Source organism: Apis florea, unplaced genomic scaffold (genome assembly GCF_048593485.1).
Source record: "Apis florea isolate Af1SG1 unplaced genomic scaffold, ASM4859348v1 contig_2272_pilon, whole genome shotgun sequence".
Lineage (NCBI taxonomy): Eukaryota > Metazoa > Arthropoda > Insecta > Hymenoptera > Apidae > Apis > Apis florea.
The window spans coordinates 8341777-8364016 of NW_028256549.1; the positions used below are offsets into that span (position 1 = coordinate 8341777).

General features: G+C 20.9%; 1 protein-coding gene across 9 annotated transcripts in view; it reads left to right on the forward strand.

Annotated features, from left to right (window-relative positions):
• The window catches only part of Efa6 (Exchange factor for Arf 6), a 128008-nt gene that overhangs the window by 76294 nt on the left and 29474 nt on the right, over nucleotides 1–22240 (forward strand). For 7 of the 9 annotated variants that reach the window (XR_015295263.1, XR_015295264.1, XM_003696025.4 and 4 more), the window contains exon 3: nucleotides 11177–11230. Coding sequence is in view for 7 of the 9 variants with exons in the window: in XM_003696025.4 (XP_003696073.1) it covers nucleotides 11177–11230 (54 nt within the window). In the remaining 2 variants the exon portion in view is untranslated. Of the gene's footprint in view, nucleotides 1–2099; nucleotides 2266–11176; nucleotides 11231–22240 lie in introns of those variants that run through there. The other 2 variants (XM_086917901.1, XM_086917902.1) reach the window with 2 other exon arrangements.

A 22240-nucleotide genomic window follows, 5' to 3' on the forward strand; every position in this document is an offset into this window, starting at 1 on the left:
TAATCGATATATTTTATAATTATTTTTTAGAGTTTTATTTTTATTTATTTTTAATCTTCAAGGTATTTTATAATTCAAAATTATAAATTGATCAATTTCAATTATATCAGATAAATGTTAAATTTAATTTAAATATAAAGTCAGAGTTAAATTAAATTTCAAATATAAATAAAAATTTAATAAAAAAATAATAAAAATTCATTAAAGAACTATATACTCAAAATTTTTGACAATACACTTTTTTTTAACTTTTTTTTTAATTCATAAATTCGCGATAATTCAATTGAATTGTAAACTCAATTCAAATTACATCAAATATATATTTATATTTAAATCAAACTCCAAACATAAATAATGAATTTAAATTTAAATAAATATAAACTCAAATGTCCACCACATACTTGAAATCATTAATAACAAATATCTTTTCATTATTGCCCATAAATTCAATGTTTAAATTCAATTGAAATGCAAATTTAAATTAACTATTCAAATGAATTCAAATTTAAATAAATGTTAACTAATATAATCTAAAAACTTCGTTACAAACAATCGATATACTCAAAATCTTTAGAATATAATACAACTATACTAATCCTTTAGAATTTTCATTAAAATACAATTTCTCGATATAAAAATGAAATCTTTGAAGATCAATGAGATTAATTTTCTCGTAATTGCTACATCCAGGATCGAGCAAAGAATTACGATCAAGAAAGAGAAGAAGAAGAATGATCGATCGAGTGAAAGTCAGCTCATGGTTTATCCCTCGATTGTTCTTGTCTCGAAGGTCAATGAAACCCGCGTTTGAGTGTGAAAAATTCCCAAGAGTTCGGTTTTGCTGGTCGTAAAGCAATCGGAAAATGCTGCATAGCAAAAGGGAAAGATTTACGATTCGCGTTTCGCGACGCGTTTCACGTTAAAATGGCAATAATTCGCGAGGATTGACTGGTTTATCGGGATTTATTGATAGATTATCATGCGATTGAATTTTCATACATGCAAAAATGAGGGACGAAATTTATACAGTGATTTTCAGCGAGAATCGCGTGATCTTTAGAATTTGGTGGATTGAGAAAGAGATCAAACGTTTGTAAAGAATAAGAATGATAGTTAATTTTAAGTATTTTTATGATTGAAATTTTGCATTATGAAGTTTAAATATATATTTTAATAAATTTTTCATAATGATATAATTATTAAAGGAATAAGTAATATAATTTTGTTAATGTAATTAAAATAATATACGATATAGATATTTTTTTCATTTTTAATATTGAAAAAGATATTTTAAATTAAATAATTCTGAATTTCGAAATATTGAAAACTATTAATTTTTAAATTTGAAAACTATTTATACAAATCACATAATGGAATTGTATAAAATTTTTTTATTTTCGTCAATATATTTCTTATAAAAAAATGTATTCTTAAAAATAAATTTACTTAATTATATAATATCGAAATATTTTTTTGTAAATTTTCAAATTTACAACTAAATATATATTAAATATGAATTTTTATTAAAATGAAATAATATCTAATGTATAATACAATAAATAAAATAAAGATTTTTCTAATTAATTTAATTTAAAAATATATTTAAATAAATAGAAAAAATAAATGCACTTAAAAGTAAATTTTGTAAAAAAAAATCAAAATTAAAATTTATTTTTTCTTGTAGCACATATATTCATTTTTTTTTTTTGTATTGCAAAACTAGTATCTTCAGATAATTATTAATTCAAATGAAATAGATATATTAATTTATTCAATCAACAAAATAATTAAATCTTCTATTATGAAAAAATTATAAAATCTAAAAATTACATAAATACATAAAATAACGTATGTAATAGAATATTTATGTTAATTCATTATACACACAATTTCATAAAACTATTTTAAATTTAAAAGAATAATAATATTCCTTCATTCCTCTCTAAGAAAATATTTTCTAAGGCTTATGAATATCAATTTAAATTCAGCACCGCCAATGAATATCATATATATACATCAAATATCTTATACAAATAATATTATTAACGTATGCAAATATTTTAAGATTCCTCGAAGAATTTCATCTGAATTCTTTGACCAGAATCATCTCGATCTTCGTTTCATTCTGGTCGCGTTTTGTCCGATCGGTATGGATCCGAGTTATTTGCTTTAATTCGCCGTGATTTTCGAAGAAAATTTGTGGAACATCTAAAAGTAAGATGGCCATTGAAATTGAACTAGATAACACCAAGGAAAATCGTATATGTAAGCGAATAGTTTATTCCTTTGAGATTCGAATCAAACGAGAGGTTAAATTCACTGCGTGTAGCTTAACCTTTTGATTTGTCAAATGTGTTCTATTCGTCATGCAAAAAATATTTATTCGTAGAACTTCTCAATATTCGAATAATAAACATCGATTAGACGTAGAGAATATAAGAATTGGAGTTGGATTAAATTTTATATTTCGTTGATATATCGTTGTCCTTGAATTATATTCGGTTGTTTTTGTATACAAGATTATGACTGCTTTATAAAAAAATTATTTATAGGAAGTGACTGATTTATGACTCCTTTATAAAGGATAATTTACAGAAAATGACAGTTTTATAACTGTTTTATAAAATAATGATTTATAGAAAATGAATTTTATATTTTTGTCATTGATTTATTGTTCTCATATATTCCTTCATATTTTCTCTTTTTTCCTGGATTTTGTCTTATGTATTTTTATAGCTTATGATTTATTTTATGCTTTCGATAATTACTCTTTTTTCTATATAATTTTTGTTTAAATAATTCTTCTTATAATTTTATATATTTATATACTTGTTATTTTTTATTTTATTTTATTCTTTTTTTAACTATATATAAATCATATTATCTAAGAATACATTTTATTATATTATATATTTTTTAATAAATCATATTATTAAGATATAGTTAAGAAATTAATTAAGAAAGAAAGAAAAGTATAAGTGACATTATATTCAACTTGAAAAATTGTATATATTTTTGAGAAATATGATAAATTTTACTACTATTAAAACTATTATGAATTTTTAAACACATAGAAAATAAAAAAATAGACATAAAAAAAAACAAAAAAAATATTAATAATTATGTTTATTTTAATTTTTCATTTTTGTTTTTTCAATATATTATTCGATTAAATATAAAACATTTTATATTGACAAAAATAGAATTTTTCTAAATAATTATAATATAAATAAAATTTTTAATATAGATTAAAATGGAATAGAAAAATTTGCTTTTTTTATTGTTATGAAAAAAGAGGAAAAATAAAGTGAAATTTTAATTGATCATTTACAATATTTTTTGATAAAAAAAAAGGAAAAATTTAAAAAAAAAATTCAATCTATTCTTACAAGAAAAATTTTCTAAATATTAATAACCGATTTTTATTCACAGATAATTTTCAAAAGAAATATTTGATTTTTTTTGTATTTTTTTTTATCGGTAATTATTAGAAAAAGAATAAAAATCTAAAGTTAAAAATATTGCTAAATCATTTTGAACAAACATAATTAGTAAAGAGAAAAGAATATTTACTTGTACAGAATTTAAAATTTCCAAATTTTATATTTTCTAGACGATTTTGCAACAAAAAGAAAACAAATCCAGTTTTTATGTGTAATATACCTAAAAAAATTTCATATTTAATATAAACTATGATTTTGAACTTTTTTGCATATCATTATTATTTTATGCTATAAAAATGCAGAATTATCATTTTTTGAATCTAAGATGTTTTTAATTAATAAAACAATAGCAGACAAAATCATATACTTAAATTTCAGTAAGAAATTATACAACATTAATAATTTACAAAATTTATACTAATAAATGAATAATGAATGAAATATATCATATTTAATCTATAATAATTCACAGTGGATAACAAAACTCCTTCCCCTTTCACACATTTTGATTTTAATTTTCGAAAACAATATTTACATACAAACTAAAATATATTCTTTTATTATATATAATATAAATAACATATTTTCATTTAATTTTAGTAAAAAAAATTTTTTAATTTCAAAGTTTTTTTTTAAAAATGACAAAAGTATATTACTTTTTCAATTTCCTTGATTAATTTTTGAATTTTCTTACCTCTAGGTTTATCGTTTGATACAATATTATTACCATTAATATAAAAATTTATTGGCTCTATAACTATATTTTTTCAATTAATCTTCTTTTTTTTATATTAAGTCAAATTTTAAAATAATTTCAAAATAATAAGTTTTTTGTAATTATCTTAGTTTCATTAAAAATGTATTCACCCTTCTTGCTACGAAGTTCTCAATTTTTCATCATCAGGATCATATCGAGAATTTCATACAATCCGAGTGAAACGTCGACGAACCAACCCATTAGCGGGAATTTTACGATGACACGATGTTGAATTCGCATAGCATACGCGAAATAGGACACTTGATTGACTGTATTACAGAATTACAGGTAATCTGCGAGTTCGGTGCATCAAACGAAATAGCCTTTGATTAATTTTATCGACAATATAGTTAGCTCTTAGCCGATCTATCCTTCATTTTGGGATACAGTTACAACGTGATGAAACAAAATTTAAAAAAAAAAAGATATTTATTGTATTTCTTTTTTTTTTCAATTTTTTTTTAAATTATTAATGATGAAATATTATATAGATTCTCGATTAATTTATTTAAAATTTATTATTGTGAGCGTAATCGAAACAAAATTGATTATGTTCTTCGATTTTACAATTTTCATTTTATCTTGTTAGTTATTGTTTTTTTTTTCTTTTTTTCTTCAATGAATATGAATATCGTTTATTTATCATAGTTTATATTTTTTTATGTATCATAATTTTTTAACAAAATATATTATCAACGTTACAAAATCTAATTCTTCGTATTAAATGAAAAAGAAAATTTAGATAAAAATAAATGAATTATCTATTTATGTAAGGAAATTATCTGTCCAATAAATCAATCAACGTACAATATGTAACAATGTCTCAATGTTTCAATGTCAAATCAAACGATGTTTAATAATAAGGTGATTGTATAACAAGAGCATTCACGTTTCTTTATAAGAATATATAATACAGACGATCTTATATACAATTATCTAATCAATGATATATATATTCAATGATTTTGTTCTATGATCTCTTGTCACTTGATCTAACCTTGATAGATCAATAATGAAATAAGATAATGAAAATGAAATAATGATTTAAAATTTTTATTATTTTTAATAGAAATTATCTTTTGTAGAGATTTTGTAGAAATTATCTTTATATTATGTATATAAAAATAAATTATAATAAACGAACGATTATAAATTAATAATAGATGATAGAATAATATCTTCAATAATTCCTGATCGGAATTTCATCTTAAAAAATTGAGAATCGTTATTTCTATCACTTCTTAAGAATGCTTTCGTTTTAAGAATATTCTTATTTAAAGAAAAATGTATTTAAAAATAATATAAATAATCTCATTTTACTTTTTTATGTATTCATCTCACATGAGATATCTCATTGAGATAGAATTCTTGATATAAATCTTGCTTTACAAATTAGTCAATTTCAGATTCAGCATTAGGCAAAGTTTATTATAATAAATAATAATAATGACAATAAATAAAAATAATGAAATCATAATCAAATATAATAATTCATATACATATGATAATTTTATTGATAATAAAAAATTGATTAAAAGTAATAATTATTTTCACAACAATTGCATCGAGCAAACAATATTTCTTTCATATCTTGATCAATGAGACAGCTTAGATATTCATGACTTGGCACAACATCTTGAAAAAGAATGCAACTAGTGTTTCGAAAATAATACTGTGTCTTTTAATTGCGTAGTTAACATTAAGCTAAACATACCTACTTGATAACATTCTGGCATCTATTATCGATTGTAATATTGCTGTATTAATTATCATTTATTATCATAATTATAATTTTTCTAATTATCATCCATTGTAAATTTGTTATAATTTATTTTTATATAATAATTAGATAATTTTGAATAAGCTCTTTCATTTTTTTTTATATTTTCTTTCTTCCCTATCATAAATCTTTCGGATCAGTTTTGAACATTTTTAATTTATATTTTTTACAATCCTTGTGACATAAATAGTTAAGAAATATATAAGTTCATATATCTTTTTTTTTCATAATTTTATATAAACATATGATATTCAAATAAAACTAAAAGTATATTGTTTATAGAGATAATATATTAAATCAAAATCAAAAATTAATAATCATCATTTGATAAAGGATACAAGAAAGAGCAATAGCATTTTTATATATCTGTAGTTTAGTAGCAAGAAATATCGATATCAATATTTATAAAATTAAAACATTAATTTATTTTATTTTAACATTTAACAATATAAGATCTTATAAAACATTGATAATTTATTATAAATAATTTTTTTTTAATATATTTACTCATAGAGAATTGTAACAATAAATTACTTGCTAAAAGAAGAGACAGTATATATATATATATATTGAGAATTTATTTAAAAACATGTATTTTTATAAAGATAATTATCATTTATCATAAAATAATCTTAAATATAATTATTAAATATTTTAAAATAGATATCAACCAGATGATATTGATAAAAAAAATGATAAAATATCGTCTAGAAAAATTTTATTACATGTCATGTTCATACATGACACATGATAAAGACGCACACTCAAATCACATATACTAATCCTCGCAGATAATCACAATAAATCATATATATGATATGCATGGATTAATTTGAGCAAAATCGCGTAAAAAAAATTCAATAAAAGTTTTTTCAGATAAAAAAAGAATTACGCTTTTTGCAAATTCTTGATTTTTTTTAAAGTAAAATTGATCAAATAATGTTTGTACAATAATTTCTGATTAAAATAGAATTTGAAAGCTAAAAAAAAATATTTGTTTAATGTTTGAATATTATTTAATAAATCGTGTTAAAAAAGATCAGGAATGAAGCTCTCAAATTATATATTACTGTATTATTAAAATAACGCAATATTAAAGGATTATTAAATTTTAAAAATTATCTTTCAGTTATAATCTTAAAAAAATAATATTATATATCTTCATTTTACAAAATAAAACTTATTAATAAATAATAGTAATATTATAATTTTTATTTTAAAGAATAAAGCTCTATATCTTTATTTTCATATTCTTGATATATTTTTCTCAAAATTACGTGATACATTATGATGACATTAGTTTTAGCGAAAACTTGGTTACATGATTTACCTCTAACGTAATAATGGCAATAGAGTTAATGATGTCATATATTCTCCTCCTGAGGAAATTCGAAAATACAGAAGAATTGACTTTCAATAAAAGAGTATTGTCATTATTCTGAATGAAGAATCGTTAGGTCTTGTCTTTTAAAATAAAGATAATAAGAAAAGAATAACAGAAATAAGAATAGATTATAAATGCTAGAGATCATAATGGTGAAAAAATGAAAGTTGATAATTTATAATGTAATAAGGAAAACGAGATATTGCATTGAAGCTTTATAGTGATCTTATAGTGAAATAAACTTTGACATATTTTTAAAACTATTGTGATAAATAAATTATTGCGCAATTGAAATTTGAAAATATTCAAAGAAAAAAAAAAGCTGCGAACAATAAAAGATGCGATATTTCAAGAATAGGTAAACTAAGAATTTTCATTTTCTCAATAAATTTATTTTTGTTGTAAAGAATAAAATTTTTTTTTTTCTTTTTGTTTGGAAATTTTATATGGCTATAGTTCCACGTTATAATTTTAAATGTTAATGATGCTATTTGAATTATATATTAATTGCTCTATATATAATATTGATAATTAAAAAAGAAGAAAAATAATAATTTTATACTTTTAATTAAATGAACAAAATGTAATGTCATAATGATATTTAAAACAAATCTAAAAATTTTTATCTTTTATCATATTTTATTTATCATATAACAAATCATATTACAAAACTTTCTTCCAGCTTATGATATATTCAAAATGTTAATATATTCGAAAGCACTTTTGACATTTGAGATATATATTTTGAAAGATAAATTTTAGAAGCCAAAATAAAAATTTATATACAAAAACTTGCATATAACATTAATTGAAGTTTAATTATTAAATTATAAATAGTTTAAATTCACGTTAGATGAAATGAGACAGAGATAGAAACAACCACACCATTTCCATCTTGCAAGTTCAAATTATTTATTGTAATATAATTAAACAAATATATATTATACAATTAAAAAAATCTCAATCTTTTGATGTATCAACCTTTATTTTATAATTTTCTTCTAGAATCGATTCTTCAAAAATTTCTTATAAATATATTTAAAATTTTATTTATAAAAAGAATTCGTATTATTTTTGTTTCATTAATTGAACAGCATTTCTTATCGAATCGGCACGCTTAAATTTACATAACAAGAAAAATAAAAGATCTGGCGAGGTGTAGGAAACAACGAAATAAAATTCCGGAAACGGCAACGCTTGTTTCGCGATGGTTAGCACAAGGAAGAACGTTTACGTCTAGCCGAGCGTAAAGCGGCCCAGGCAGCGCAATATCGGGCACCAGCCTCGTATTTCCTCCTGGTTCCCGTTTAATTTGACAAGCTGACATCACGTACAGAGGCACGAGGCGATATTTCAGTCCCGTGAACCGTGAACTGTTCAGCGTCTCCTCGATTCGCCGCGTTTGCGTTTCGAGGGTATAATTGGTAAACTTGGCCGAACTGTTGTCCGGAAACGGAGGACGCCTCGGATATCTATTCCTTCGAGACATACGCTACGCCTTGTAAACGGGAGAGTGAAAGTTTGAGGAAAGTCTCGGAAATGAGAAAATTTGTTCTTTGGGAGTTCGAGACTTTTTTCGAGTTTTTTTTCGACAACGACAATTTTCGATGAGTTTTATCCTTTTTTGATAAGAAAATAAGATTGTTATTTATTGCGATTTTTACTTATTTTTGTCTTGAAGAATTGCTTGTGGAAAAGATAATTTAAATTTTTATTATTTTTTTCACATTCGATATATATAATTTTAATTAATTATATATTTTACGCTTCAAATTTATTTGCAAATCAATATTTTTTTTATAAATTTGTTTTCTTAAACTATTATTAGAATAAAAATAAAATCCAATTTAAATTTATTGTTTCAAAATTTTTAATTTTATTATATGTATGTAGCGATGAACATAAAATACTTATTTAAATATAAATAAATATAATATTACATTATTATTAATATATATATGTATATAATATGACAATCTATAGGAATTGCAATAAAATGATTAATAATATCTATCAATTAATTTATGATACATTTCTCTTACTAAATGTATTTTTTTATATGATAAATATTTATCTAAATATTATGTGATTCTATTCTTAAAAAAATAAAAGTCACTTTTATATAATCGCTTTATTATATAAGAGTTTATCTAGAGAAAATTACACTAAATTATATGTTGCAACATTAAATTCTAATCTAAATTATTTTTATATATAGTTAAAATATGAATAATTTTCTTATATCAGATCATTTTATAAATAATGTCAACTTAAAAATCCATTTCAATTGCAAAGAATTATTTGTAATAATATAATTAATAAATTATTAGTATAAAAATTTGTTGTAAAATCAAATTAATACAATTGCAATTTATAATGAAGAATAAAACAAATAACGTGTAACTTTAATAAATAATCGATAAATTGGAGAAAGTTTATCATTGATACCTGATTGCAACGAGAGAAAGAGTAAACAATTTAATTAACATGAAGTATATTGCATCTATTTTTTTTTATTATTAATTAATTATTATTTAAATATTTTGTTCAATATAAAATATTTTAAATGACAAAGTTTTTAGAAAGAAAAAATTTTTTAACTATAAAAATAAAATAAAAAAGATAAAAAAAAGATTAAAAATCTGCTTAAAAATGAAAAACATTATAAATTAAAAGCACAAATATTATTATCTTTTTAAAATCAAATTTCTAACATTTATTTTTAAATAATTATAATTAATATAATATCATAAAATTTTATTTATGATATCATTTATAAAATAATTTAATAAATTAAAATCGAACGTTGTCTATTTATTTTTTATTTTGTTCTTTAAACAATTTTAACGTAATACAAAAATAGGATTACAATTATAGTTATAAAAATCTTCACATGTTATCTCACAAGAAGATATACTGATTTTAACAAAAATTAATATATGTATATATAAATCATAGTTTTAATAATTAATAATTAGTGCATAATTAGTATTTTTATAATAATAGAATATAAAAATTTACAGTATTTTTTAATTTTTTTTATTTTGTTTGTATCACGAAGTTATATTTAAAAACAAATAATAATACTGAGATTTTAAGGAATGATTTTATACTCCACCAAGTATAATAAAAGAATTGATTCATATAGCCTATTATAATTTATATATTACATGTACATACAAAACAGAATTTTTGATTTTAATAAAATTAGAACAATTAAACAAACAATATTATTTATTAGTTGAATTTGTATAAAATATGAATATTTTTGCATATTATATATTTGCAATATCGTCATAAAAATCTTAAGCATTTTAACAATTTTTAGTAATCAGATATATTTCTAGAGAAAGATTCCAGACAAACAGAACGTTTAATTAAACCACCCCGTCTAGCATCTTAATCTCGCTAAACACACATTCCTCCCATCTCTCTCATCCCAAATTCATCTCCTCACAGTGTCCTATTAACGCGTCAAGTTAAATTTTCCATTTTGCTCGGCTTAAAATCGAGTTTCGCGCGAAACGATTTAACCTTACTCTGAAATTGCGACCCAGAACCATCTTTTTCGCCAGAAAGCGCTTCATCCTTCTCTCGTTAATCCAAGCACGAGAGTAAACCAGCCTTTCCAAAAACAACAAAACGGAGAACGTCCTTAAATTCCGCTTGCAAACACGCGAGGAACACACGACAGCTCGATCTAACTGAGCTTTTCATCTTACTTTCTCTCTTCTCTTTTTTTTTTTTTTTTTTTCATTCTTTCGGTTGATATGATATCTTTTCTAATGGTATTCCGTCATTTTGTGTTCCAGTGCTGAAATGTCTGCGGCTCTCGTCGGATCCCGTCACCCTGAAGTTGAGAAGGGGTAAGTGCGTCTACAAATTCTTTTATTCGCGCGAAAACTTATGTCGAGTCAGCTATAACTTGGATCATTGATTTATTGAAAAAAGAATGAAAGAATTTAGACTTGGGACTGTTTTTTCTTTTGTTTCGAATGATTAGTATTGATAAATTTTCAAATATTAGCGATGTTGTTGAATCAGATAATTATTAATGACAATAATTGACAATAATGACAATTATAAACAATCCATATGATTTATAATTAAAATTCTTTATCATTTATACTATTTAAAAATTGATATTTTTTAATTATAAAAAAAGATTGAAATATTAAAAATTTAAATATTTTTATAAAAAGCGTATTATAAAAGTATAAATAATAATTTTGATGAAACAGTGAAGAAAATTTGAAAATAATTTTTTTAAATAGCATTTTATATTTTTTTGTTCTTACTGTTGAAACAAATTCAATAATTTATTTACTATATCATTTTATATAAATTATAATGATTTCGACTTCGAAGTTATTCGAAGTCATATTGCTTTATCATACATGATTCAATCAATCGATAGCTTAAAATGACTGTAGAGATTTGCAATTAAATATAACATTTTCTATATTGAAGTAATCCGCTTTACGTAATGCTTAAATTAACTCATTATACGTAATTATTTACGTTCATTATTATTAGTATAACGATTTAATTGTGCAACATTTACAACTTTGAATTATATAATTTTATAATATATATATCGATGTATTATCCATAATCGATAATATTGTTATATTGTTGATAATATATTGATAATATGTTAAGATATTGATAACATCAAAATAACTATAATTTCTATTTTTTTTTTATAAAAGTTATTGTTAAAGATATTGTTAACAATTTTCTATAAATTAGCAATATTTTTATTGATTTTTTGATATATTTAAATAAAATATATTTCAATAATAAAAAAGTGACTTAAACTATAATATGATTTTTTTTATTTTTTCTATTTTTATTATATAACATTATTGCAAATAATGTTTTTATGTGTTTTAATAATAATTTTCAAAAATAATAAGAAAAAAATAACTCATTTCATCTATTAATAATATCTTAACGATATTCAAAAACTAAGATAGTTTAAATTAATAAAATTAATAAAATATGAATAAACAATAATTATAATTCTACTTTATAGTCACATCTCTATCAATCTTTGAATCTCAATACATCTAAACATATATAATTTTAAATAATATTTTGCAGATTAGAATCGTGTAACGATATTTATTCTTTTTAATCTATATATATATATATATTTCTAATAAACATCAAATATTTCTCCATTATTTTCTTCAATCTTTTATATTTGTTATTTTATCAATGAAAATTCCGATAAAATCATAGATATCATTAAATTACAAAAAAAAATTTTTTGCAACATTTATAATAAAGATTTTTATGATAAGGATTTTTTAGAGATTAGAATTGATTCTAATAGCGATAACATTGTTAAAAGTTATTGGTACTATCGTTACATTAATGTTACTATCGTGTTAAAAATTTGAAATTGCATCAACGTCTGATAGGACATTGGAGCTTTAGGAAAATAATTAATTGGATTAGTTTGAAAAATTTATTTCTCTAGAGTAAAGTTCATATTATTTTACGATAAAAATGTAATTAGAAGGTATTAAATAATATTCTCTATAATTCTCGATAATTTAAAACTGGAATTTCTTTATAATACGTTTTAGATTAATTCTTTCTTTCATTGAAATTAATTCTTTTTTTCCATGTAATAATAGTGACAAAAAAATGATACGTATTAGAATTTTTTATTTTTACAATTTATAATCGTTATAAAATTTATTTTTTTTTATCAAAATTTATAAGAAAATTTAGATTCCATATCTAATCAATTTCCTACGAAATTGTATACTTATTTCTTATCATAAAGTGGAACAAAAAAATGAAAATGTTAAAACATATATTTTTTATTTTATCATATTATTATTTTATATTATTAATTGTAATATTTTTCCTTTTTCTTGTTTTTTAGACTTGCATTAAATTTATGATATTTCGAGATGAATATTTATATAATAATAATCATGATATAAATGAATAAATTAGAATATTTTATGAATTAATTAAGAAATGATAGTTTTCTTCAATCTTCTCTAAATTTAGTTTAAACCTTTTTATTTAAAATTATTTTTGAATATTAATTCTATCGCTTGAAAAGAAATACTATTTGTTAAAAAAAATTAAATTACTTCTTATTAACAAAAATTATTATAAAATCAATAAATTTTTTATTCAAAATTATTTCTATTAAGAAAAAAACATTATTTGCTAAAAACAAAAATTACTTAGTGTAAGTTTCCAAATAAAAATTTATAAAATTCACAAAAAAATAAATTCTATATTCAAAATTATCTCTACGTAAAAAGAAACCATATTTATTGAAAACAAAAATTACTACATAAAAAAAAAATTACTGAAAAGTTATCAGAAAAATTTGTTAATCAAATTCATATTTACAATTACAATACAATTTATACATTACATAGAAAGCAACTTTACAATTGAAATTCATGAAAAAAATTTTATCTTTCGTTTCATTCCGCTCCAATGCATACGCATAAATATTTATAGTTTATTGACTCTTTTTTTTAATTTTACTTGCTTCGTTTATAAAATTCACTTTTTTCTTTAAATTTTTATTTAATTTCAATTTACAATTCCCTGTTAAAATGTGCATTAATACATATAGTGTAATGATCATTTCATTTAATCTTGTGTACACCGGTTCCTGAAAGTTCACCGGTTGGTGAGAGAGATCTCGTCGGTGAAAGTATTTGTATAAGTGGGGATAAGTTGAAAGAAATATCGGTGGACCATGTTCTGCGATGCACACACGCTCTGTCGATAAGCGTAATCGGTATTGCGTGAGTGGTGAACTTAGCCGTTTTTCCAATCCTCCGGAATTCATGAAGCGTATCGTGCCACGCGCGAGTCCGCCTCGTGCATTCCTGTCAGATGGATCCATGCGGTTGAAAGTGCGCCAGGAATGCGGAGGAAGTTGACGTGTTTGGCTTGCTGAGGAAGTTCCGGTTTCTGGTGAATGTAAGACGGGAATTTTGTAGTTGAACATATTTCTAGAGGATGGAATCGGCTGTTTGTAAGTGGATGTATTTTTCGTTATAAAGAAGAATAACTGTTAATTGATTAGGATTTCTTATTTTAATAAGAAAGTTTTAAAAGGTAGTAGATTCACTTTGGGTGAATGTTAATATGAGAATTTTGTGATTGTTTATTACATATCCCAACTTATATCCAATTACCATTATTGGAAATATTTTATCCCATAAACATTTCAACATTGTTGTGAAAATATTTGCATTTTTGTTCAACATTATTATGTATTTATATCTATATACTTTTAAAAATTATTTTTAAGTTTAATTTTATCATCAAATTTCATAAGATGTAAATACCTTTATTATTTATGATCTTTATTAGAGTAAATATGGTGACAATCAATAGGCTAAATATATTATATATTTTAGAGATATTGCTTCTATATAGCATTAATAAATTTGTGTTTTAATATTTAATTTAATGTAATTTATGTTAAATCAAGTGTAAAAATATTATAATAATGTAATACTGGTGAATAATACTTGTAATGTTGCTCTACATAAGATGCATCATATCATTTATAAAATGAAATTATATTTATAAATATACAATATTTTCTATATTGATTCGTTTCTTTGTTCAATATATTTTCTTCTTTGATTCATAAAATAAAAAGTTAAAATAAAAAGTGACTTTATTTTATTAGATAAAAATGATTCATTATAAAAAATTATGAGATATGTTATCCAAATTGTGATAAAAAAAGAAACAACATTTATATATTTTTTAATTCATTTTACATTATAATAATCATCAAAAAGTAAAAATTATTTATATAAAAAAGACAATGCCAGGTGAAATCGATTTTTTGTACCTTAATGTATTTTTTGTTATGAAGAAGAATTATTTCTAATTGATTCTTATAATTTTTATAATTTCTTACTTTAATAAAAATTTTAAAGAATAATAGATTGCATTGGACGAATGTGAAATAAAAAATTTTATAATTGAACTTATTTCTAGAGAATGGAATCGATTCTTTATAAGTAGATGTACTTTTTATTATGAAAAAAAAATTTTTTTATCAAATTAGGAATTTTTATTTTAGTGAAAATGTCAAAAAGATAAGATAGATAAATATAAAATGGAAATTCTATAGTTAAAATTATTTTTTAACAAAAATCAAAATCAATCTTTCATAACTTTCATTATAAAGAAGAATAATTTTTGATTGATTATAGTTTTTTGTTTTAATGAAAATTTTAAAAGCTGATAGATTGCATTAAATGAATGTAGTGGAAGATAAAAATTCTGTAGTTAATCTTGCTTTTAGAAAAACTTTTTATAATTAAAATGATAGATTGGATATATTTTTCATTATAAAGAATTATTTTTGATTGATTATGAATTTTAATAAAAGTTTTGATAGTTTTTGATTTAATAAATTCCATTAAATTAGTATGAGAGTTTTATAAGTAAATATATAAAAGAGATAAAATTTTTAAGAGATAAAATCATTTTTTTATAATTATTTTATTTAAAGTCTTTAAGTATCTTTAAGGATTGAAATTAAAATTAATAAAAAATTATTTTGATTCATTATAATTTTTTATTTAAAGTAAAAATAAGAAGTAATGAAGTATATGTATAAAATGGATCATATAATTTTCATAGAAATTTTATCATTAAACATGTTATTTGGAGAATGGAATCATCCCGTTGTAACTACATATTTGCTTGATAAAGAATTATGTTTGATTGATTATAATTTCTTATACCAGTGAAAAATTTTAAAACATAGATTACATTTATAAATTTTATATATGTATAAATTAATATTTATCAATCTTTCGATTAAATATTTTTAATAAATATTTTTAAATAAAATTTTTAAATTCTTGCTAGTTATTACTCAATAATATTTTCGTACGTAATTTTATTTTTCAGAATTTAGTTATTAAAGAAATTGAAGAATTTAAAAAATTAAAATATTTATTTTAATATTTTTCCTTTAATTCTTTTTTTTCTTCTATTATTTTCTCGATATTATCATATCAATATTATTATTTAGATTAATATTAATATTATATTATTTTTGTTGAATCTAATCTATTTCTATCGAGTCATTGCATTCATCAAGTGCTATTTCATTATTATATTAAAATGATCAGTCACTTTCATAAAATTAAATCCTTCGATTTTAAAATTGTATTATACTAATATTAATATTGCTTATGAATTATAATTCTCGCTTTTATTAAATTAAATTAATATTTAATATAAATTAAATTATATTTGAAATTATATTCCTAACAGATTCTTTAACAAATATTTTATTTAGATTTATATTTAAATATTATAAATATATGTATAATCTTAAGACATAGACACTTTCACAAAAAATAATTTACATATTATATATTTTTATATTATGTTAAATATTTATGTAAATAATAATATTAAAATAAAATAAAATATCTATATAGATGGAGATCATCAATTATTTAAACTGGAGAACCTTATAAATTAGAAAAAACTAAATTCATCAATAGGTTATGAATATATTGTTTTTTTCTTTTTTTTGAATATACTATTTTTATGCAAAAACATATTTTAATATGTGATTATTATTTTGCATACTTTGCATGTATACAAATTAAAAGTATTTATTAAAATTAAAAATTTTTTGCTAATTACAATAAAGAGATTGGAAACTATCAATCCATTATCTTTAATAGATTCTATATAGATTATACTCAATTGCATTATTTATTTAAAGAATGTATCCCGTAATTGTGGTGAATAAATTCGAAAGAAAATAGAAATAGAATGCAATTTTTAGAAAACAATCCAGATATATTTGAAATATTTAAAATTGTAAACATATTAAGCGATAATACTATTATCTCAATTAGGTATCAATTATATTAATTAGAAAAGAGGAAATTTCAGATAAGGAAATTCAAATAATGAAGTAAACTTTTTTTAGATAAATTATTTTATATTTTAAGAAAAATAATAATCTTATTTCCAACAAAATTGGAATAACACTATAAAAAAATGATTTTTATTTATTTTATTAAAATTAACGATCTCTTTTTTTTAATTGTTAAATTATACAAGATTTTTTAATTTACAAAGCTGAATTGTATTCTGAGTTTATCATAAATCATTTCTTTTTTCTAATACTTTGAATGTTTCAAAAAGATTCAGATTTTGTTTCTATAGTTAGTATTACATGTTTATATTTTTGTCATTATATGTAGTACACGAATGTTAATTTCGAATTAAATTCTATTTCCATTGTTGTATTAAGAAAAGATGTCTTATGTTTGTATTATAAAAAGAAATAAAAGAAATAAAGTACATTAGTCGATAATAGAATTGAATAAATATTAAAGTATTGAAGAAGTATTAAGAAGTATTAAAAATATTCTAATTTATTATAAAATTAATGCAAATTGATGCAAATATAAATATAGATCCATTATATTTTGTGATGTAAAACATTTATTGTATATAAATTATATTAATTGATCATAATTATATATATCAGCAATTAAATTCTATAAATATTAAAAAATTATTTATAATTTTTAGAACACTAATTATGATAATTTACCACAAATAAATTATCAATTAAAACAAAATTATTAAATGTTATCAATTAATTCAGATAATATTATATATGATTAATTAATATTATATAAATGTATAATGAATATTTTTCGTGCATATTTGCATATTTTACAAACATAAATTGTATATACTTTATGTGTATAAAAATGTACAATTATGCAATAAGAAATTAAACAGTTTCTAAACATGGTTATTACAAAAAAAAAATAAATAAAACATGTTACAAATAAATCGTTTAATTAATACAATAATTTATTTTTCATAATTAATAATTTATTTATTTTTTAAGTAACTTTAAAAATAACGATATAAAAGTAATAATTTTAAAATTTCTTAAAGTATATAATATATATTATTATAATATGTATAGCTTAATATATAGCTTATGAATTTAATTTTTGAAATATTTTTCTTTAATCAACATAATTCATAAAATAAATTGCTATTCGTCAGTTAAATTGCATTTAAAATTCTATTCACCGCACTTTCTTTTCATAAAAATTCTTATCCAATTTAAAATACTGCAAATACATAGAATACTGGCGGACAGCTGGCTGGCCACGGTTGCGTGAGTGGAATCATTGTGTAAACCCGCCAAGGGACCAGATACGATGTTACCTCAGAGCAACCGTCGTGTTTAGCCGATTTACACCGGATTATCGTTATCAGTGCACGCGCACCTTGAATTCATTCGATGTTAGAGGTTAGGCTCTATCCTCCCAGTGCTGTCCGTACTAATGAAGTCCGCGTTGAACAACCTGATGGCCCTGTTGAACGATTGCTACGTCCATTCACTGGACGATAGGAAAAGCTTCTTTGATAAGATAATCTAGATATATACGGAGAAACAAGAGGATGGGATAGAGTTGAATTAAGGAATTCGTTCGAAATGAATTCATTTCGTTGTTTTTGTAGATGGTGAATTGCGATTTCAATCATTCAATCATTGAGAGATTAATATAGAAATGTGTTTATTTTAGAAATCTAATTATTTAGAAATATAATTAGTTTAGAAATTAATTAAATTTTAATATTAAAATTTATTTAATTATTGAATTTTTTAAATTAGAGTATAATTTTAAAATCACATATAATTTTATTATTATTTAAACAAATTTTGTACTTTGTATTTAATCTAAGTATCGAAGCAACTTATAATAGATATTTATTTCTGAAATTGAAAAGTTTTTACAATTTTAATTTATTCTTTCATAATATTTGAAGAAGTATAACTTATGAGCTTCTCTCTGAAGTATAAATTTTTATTTCATAGTTAAAAAATATTATTTCAAATGGCATTAAGAATTTAAATTTAAATTATGAATATTTAAAAAAAAACATAAAATAAATTTTTTAAAAAATTACATATATACTTTATCTTAAAAATTAGCATAGCAAAATCCTATATCTGTTTTTCAAAATATTAAGAAATTAATCTTAATTTCAAACAGGTTTGAAACTTTCTATATTTAATAAAAATAAAAAAATAAAAAAAAAAAAAAGAATAAATAATTATTTTATCCAAGATAAAATATAAATTGATTTAAAATAAAAATTTATGCAAAAAAATTGCAAAATTTATTCAAGAAATAATTTATTTTCAAATGATTTATTTATCAAAAAGTTAGTTATTAGTTATTATTTCAAATAATAATAGAAAATAAAAGACAATAAACAATAGAGGAATAGCAATTTTTTATTACAAAAATTTTATCTTATAATTAATTCAAGAAATATGAATATCAAACAATATTTTAAAAAAAGAAATATACATATTTAAATATAATTATCAATATCTTTAAAGATTTGAAATTCCAAATTCTGTATAAAAAAACATTTTTATATGTTGTAATAAAGTCTAAGAACAAATATTTAAATTAAAATTTAGATTAGAAAATTAAAATTTCAAAAAATAAGAAATAACATAAAGAAAGAAATATAAAATAATCTTTTTTTCAAATAATTAATCAAATAACATTATTTAAGATTAAACTTAGCTTTAAACTAAGCGTTTTGAGAAATTTAAAATTACACTATTTTACTTTTTAAGATTATTTGAAAATATAGTTTATTTTTGAAATAATACAAACGAGTACTTACATATTTATGAACATATGAAAAGTAAATTGATATATTTACAATTAATGTTTTATTTATCATTTCAAGAAATAAATTATTTATTATTTGCTAATGATAAAAATTTCTGTTTTTTCTTGATATTATTATACTTATTATTACTTAGTATAATTATTATTAAAATTGTATATGTTATATATCTATTTTGAATGTTATTTTAGAAACGAATTTTTCATCTAAAAATAAATGTTATTCTTTAAATAATTGATTCGTTAATTTATTATTTTTCCAAATATTTATCTATTCTTTCTTTTATTTAATTTAAGTTTTTATTTAATCTTAATTTGAAATAAAATTAAACTTACAATTATAAACATAAATTAATTGATAATTGATTTCATAATTTATAATTTATATATATTTGAGTTTGGATTGAATCAGATTAGATTAATAATTTTTTAATGAACAACTGCGCAGTAAAACTTTCACATATTATTCAGTATAATGACATAATCTTGACAACATAAAAAATCATTAAAATTGGAGAATGGTTTCTAAATATTCACCTATATTTATCAAATAATAAACAGCTTTATTTGAAATAATTTTTAAATTATTCGAAATAAATTTTACTTAAATTTGCAAACAATCGATACAACATAATTCAAAAAATAAATATCCAACTCTTGTAATAATATTCAGTAATATAGTTAACATGTTATTGATTGTCAGTTTGCTAATCGGCCTCTGGCAGCGTTCAGTGACCGAACATCGGTTAATTGGCTTTTCTCACTTGTGTATACGAAAGGGATTGCAGGATGCCGGGGAAAGCGGCATATCGATTTAAGAGGTGCATTAAACGCAAAGGAACCCGTATCAGCTAATTTAGCCGGGAGTAAAAATGAGCGGGAGAGAGAAAGAGATGGTAGAAATGCGATTCAACGATTTATTCCGCGGAAAACGCATATATGATCGAGATGGTGAAGGCGAATAATTAGTGCGCGGTAAATCAACCGGAGTTTAATAGAAAATTGTAGTCGTTGAATATTATCGGGTAATTGGGTTGAGAATTATAGTAATAGAAAAAATTGCTTAATAATTTTCGTAATGCGCGATGAAACAAAATTGAAATTAAAATTGTTTGATGTAGATGGAGCAGATAAAAATAAAAAGAGTTGATAAATCATTCCCTCGTATGAAATTATTAAAAAATAAATGGATAATGTACTATAATTTCAAGGTATTTTTAAGTTAAAGGAATATATTGAATTGATAATTGTTTGCTTTCAAATACGTATTTATAATTTATAATTTTTAAAACTATTTTAATTTATTGATTTTTCTGTTATTTAATAATAAATAATAGATATTTTTCTTTCCTTTCGGATTTGGATTAAATTGTTCAATTTTAATTTTGATTAATATTAATGTGACGAATCGATTTTTTTTAATTAATTTTACATTACGTCGTCCTCTATACATCATAGATTCATTCTTTTTATTTTATCTCTTCATCAAACTATATTATTCTTATATTTTTAATAAATATTATGTATAAGTATAAAATTCTGAAGTAAGATGTACGAGGAATTTTCTAATTTAAAATCAATTTTCATTTAAAACTTAATATATTGTGCAAAATTGGAAAGATGACTATTAAAATGCATCTAGTTACAACTAGATGATACATGAAGAAACGATGCGACAGTCCATACGACGTAAAGAGGTCGACGACATGTAAAGAAACCGCAATCTAAATGACATATGAAGGACGTCCTAGTAATTCTAAGCAAAAAAAAAAAAAAAAAAAAAAACTGAGAGTTTCATTTTGTGTAAAATCTTTTCATCCGTATAGACTCGAATGATTCCGTCATTAAAATTATTTTGTATAAAATATGTATGTATTTAATAAATATGTTATATCAGTTATTATTATATATTTAACAAATTTTACATAAACTTTAACAATTTATAATATCATCTTATAAATATTATTCTTTGTGAAATAAATATTATGTTAAAATGTTTAAATTAAATACTATTATATCACATTATTAAATATTATTATATTAGATGTAAAATATAATAATATTTTATATATAAAAATATTTCAATTAACATTAATATAACTGTTATTAAAATTTATATTATATATATATATATTAAATTATACA